Source organism: Arachis ipaensis, chromosome B03 (assembly GCF_000816755.2).
Source record: "Arachis ipaensis cultivar K30076 chromosome B03, Araip1.1, whole genome shotgun sequence".
Classification (NCBI taxonomy): domain Eukaryota; kingdom Viridiplantae; phylum Streptophyta; class Magnoliopsida; order Fabales; family Fabaceae; genus Arachis; species Arachis ipaensis.
In genome coordinates, this window is record NC_029787.2 from 2,218,756 (window position 1) to 2,222,389 (window position 3,634).

Consider the following 3,634-nt stretch of genomic DNA (forward strand, 5'->3'; position numbering starts at 1 on the left):
TACATTAAAAAAATTAAATTTTATATTTAGTTTTGTAAAAATGGTCTTAATTAATAGCTTAACCAATAGACTCATAGCTAAAACATATGTATATAGATAGATCATAGATGTTATAGATGAAGAGTGATGTGGATTTTAAGCTAGAAGGATACCTTTGCCGGAAAATCTGCATAGCTTAAATCCAAATATATGTGTGTGGCAGTCTTCAGAATGAGAATTAAGCAACAGCTAAAAAAGAATCAATTAGATGCGGTGTCTTTTAACTTTTAAGTTTTAAGATGATAAATTAGATACTCTTTTACTATTTACCGCAGTAAAAATGAGTTGAGAGTTGAGTGAATCGCAACACAAAGTCAAAAAAAACACACAAGAAAGAAGCCCCTCCCAGTCTCCATCTCCACTCTGTTTGTTCTTTTGGGCAGTCAAATGCATCATCCACCACTTTGATGCATGAGACTCAAATCCTATATACCTAATAAGATCTACACTACTCACTACACAAACACAAGTCAAACATTAAAAGCACAACCACCGCCACCTTTTCAACATTAATCCTTCATCCCTCTGACAAAGAAAACAAGGCAGATTCGATAAGTTTTTGTGACAGGTTTAGCCATCTTCTCTTGCCCTATATATCTATGTATGTGCGTATGAATATGATGATGATTATACTGAAAATAAATTATGTGTTCCTTCAGGTATGGTTTCAAGGGCCGCAATACTGTTACTGATGGGACTTCTGGGAATGGTTTATCAGGCCACACAGCTTCCGCCGCCAAACCGCAACAGCAACGATTCAAACTCGATTACAGAAGACGAGGCTTCACCAACACCAAGGATCAGGCTCAGTGATGGAAGGTACTTAGCCTACAGAGAAAAGGGTGTCCCCAGGGACAAAGCACAACATAAGATTATCATTGTTCACGGCTTTGGAAGCTCCAAAGAGATGAACTTTCTCGCACCCCAGGTACAAAAGATCAATCTTTTATTGACTCTGTTACGGTGATGTGAAAATTGTTGGTTGGATTTAGATCTAATTGATTATTGAATACCGGTGAGCTATCAACAGTGAGTGGAATAGATTCAAAATGTATGTTGATGATTGATGTGACACTGAATGTGCAGGAACTAATAGATGAATTGGGTATATATTTTGTGCAATATGATAGAGCTGGATATGGAGAAAGTGATCCGAACCCCAAACGCTCATTGAAAAGTGAAACACTTGACATTGAAGAACTTGCCGATCAGTTACAGATAGGACACAAATTTTATGTCATTGGAGTCTCAATGGGATCGCATGCTACCTGGAGTTGTCTCCACTACATCCCCCACAGGCAAATAAAAATATGTATTTTTGAATCATTGTGAAATACTTCACTAGGTGGTGGATATATCACCATTTTGTTTGTGCAGGTTAGCAGGTGTGGCTATGATAGCACCAGTGATCAATTACAATTGGGCTTCACTGCCTGAGAGTGTGGTGAGACAGGACTACAGGAAGAGACTGATCCAATGGGCACTTTGGCTTGCAAAATATTCTCCGAGACTATTGCACTGGTTGGTCACTCAAAAGTGGCTCCCTTCAAATTCTGTCATTGAGAAAAACCCGGCTTTCTTCAACACTAGAGACATTGACATCTTGAAGATTATTCCCGGCTTCCCTATGCTTACCAAGGTGAATTACATGCTTTCTTTCACTTACTTTTAGCTGAATACAAATGGTTAGTCAAGGAGGAATAACTCCTCATTGATCTGTGTGTATAGGAAAAGTTAAGGGAACAGGTTGTTTTTGACACACTCCGGGGTGATTGGATGGTGGCATTTGGCAACTGGGAGTTTGATCCATTGAAGCTGAGCAATCCATTCTCTCACAACACAAGTAAAGTTCACATTTGGCAAGGATACGAAGACAAGGTTGTGCCCTCTCAAATCCAGAGATTTGTTTCAAGGAATATGCCATGGATAAATTACCATGAAGTTTCAGATGGTGGACATTTGATTATCCATTATAGTGGTTTGTGTGAGGCCGTTTTGAGGGCACTTTTACTTGGTGAAGAAAATGTTTCATATAGGCCTAGACCAGATAGAGACATACTTGTATCTTAATTTATTCTCGTGTTTTATTCTGTTTTACATTCTGAGCGAATGTCATAGATCATATGTAAATTACATTATTTTTCAGTTTGCTGAAAGCTTGAAGGGATCACATTCATAAGTTCAAGGCATCATACATCACATTTTTCAGTTGTACCATTGATCCCAACTTATATGTCTAATATCTTAGGCATTCTGGAGACTGAAACAGAAGCTCGGAAAAAAATGAACATGTCAATATTAATGTGATTAAGTGTGGTTCTCATTCTATTAACAAATGGTGAAGAAAATGAATAAAATTTGAATTTTGTTGAAGTTTTAACGCATTTGAGGATTTGCCTTGATCTGTTAAAAGAATAAGAATGAATGATTAAGAAGAGAAAATACTCAATTTGCTACTTAAAGTTACACTGGAGCATCAATTTAGTCCTTAAAGTTTCAATTGCCTCAATTTAGTTTATAAACTTTTCAATTGACTCTGTGACGGAAACTACTGTAGGGACTAACGTGATTAAAATTTGAAAAGTTTACGGACTAAATTGAGACAATTGAAATTTTAAGGACTAAATTGAGACTCGAGTATAATTTTAGGAACCAAACTGAGTATTTTCTCGGTCAAAAAAGAGGACAAAATTTGCATATTAATGATTATGCACTAAGGATGATTCAATATCATAGGTTTTAACTTCTTATTATAAGTATTGAGATCATTTAATTAAAACACATAATATAAAGTCAAAATCAAATCCAACATTACAGATAAGAGATTATTAAAGCGCATGATGATACGAGTGTGTAAAAATAAAAGCTCATATCAAGTTATTGTATGACTTGAGGTATTTCCCTTGGAGAATGACCCTGTTTGTTTACAAATATATCTTTAGTGGATGTAAAAAGAAAAATTGACATTTATACTTTTTAATCTGTTTGTCTACCCAAAAGAAAAAAAAAAGTTTTAAATATGTTAGAGATAAAATAAATATTTATGTGAATCTGTGATGCTCCAATTAATATTCATATTCATAAAGTATACAAAAAATTTAATTAACATGTGTTTTAAACAAGTTTTTATAGAAAAAATATGAAAATTTTAAATTTTTACTAACAAATTTTCATAGCCCTACATGTTATTATGTGTATACGATAACAAAAATATTATTCATACACTAAAATCAATCAATAAAATCAGTTATCAATGTATTTGTGAATAAATACATGTGTAATTTAATTTATTTTCAATGTATATTTGTATTTCAACATGTATTTTATACGAATAACAAACTTTGGTGGTTGATTTTTATATACACGTAACATAGTCGATACGATGATATGTACTAATAAGTTATTGTGTCTACGTGTCATATATACATATTCGGATAAGATATTTATTTAATATTTGTTCGACATATGTGTCTTTTCTCAAATTGCATCTTAATAAAAATAATTGAATCTATTTAAATACATCTAAATATCATTATATTCGTAAAATAAATTTAGAAATAATATATATTATTTATTAAAACAAAAAATGATTTTA

General features: G+C 33.2%; 1 protein-coding gene across 1 annotated transcript; it reads left to right on the forward strand.

Annotated features, from left to right (window-relative positions):
* LOC107629329 lies at positions 596-2,266 on the forward strand (the record flags this gene model as incomplete). Its single annotated transcript, XM_016332095.2, is given in 5 exon segments — positions 596-607; positions 699-967; positions 1,126-1,337; positions 1,417-1,678; positions 1,768-2,266. Coding segments are annotated over 4 exon segments (1,083 nt in total). The 3' UTR covers positions 2,110-2,266.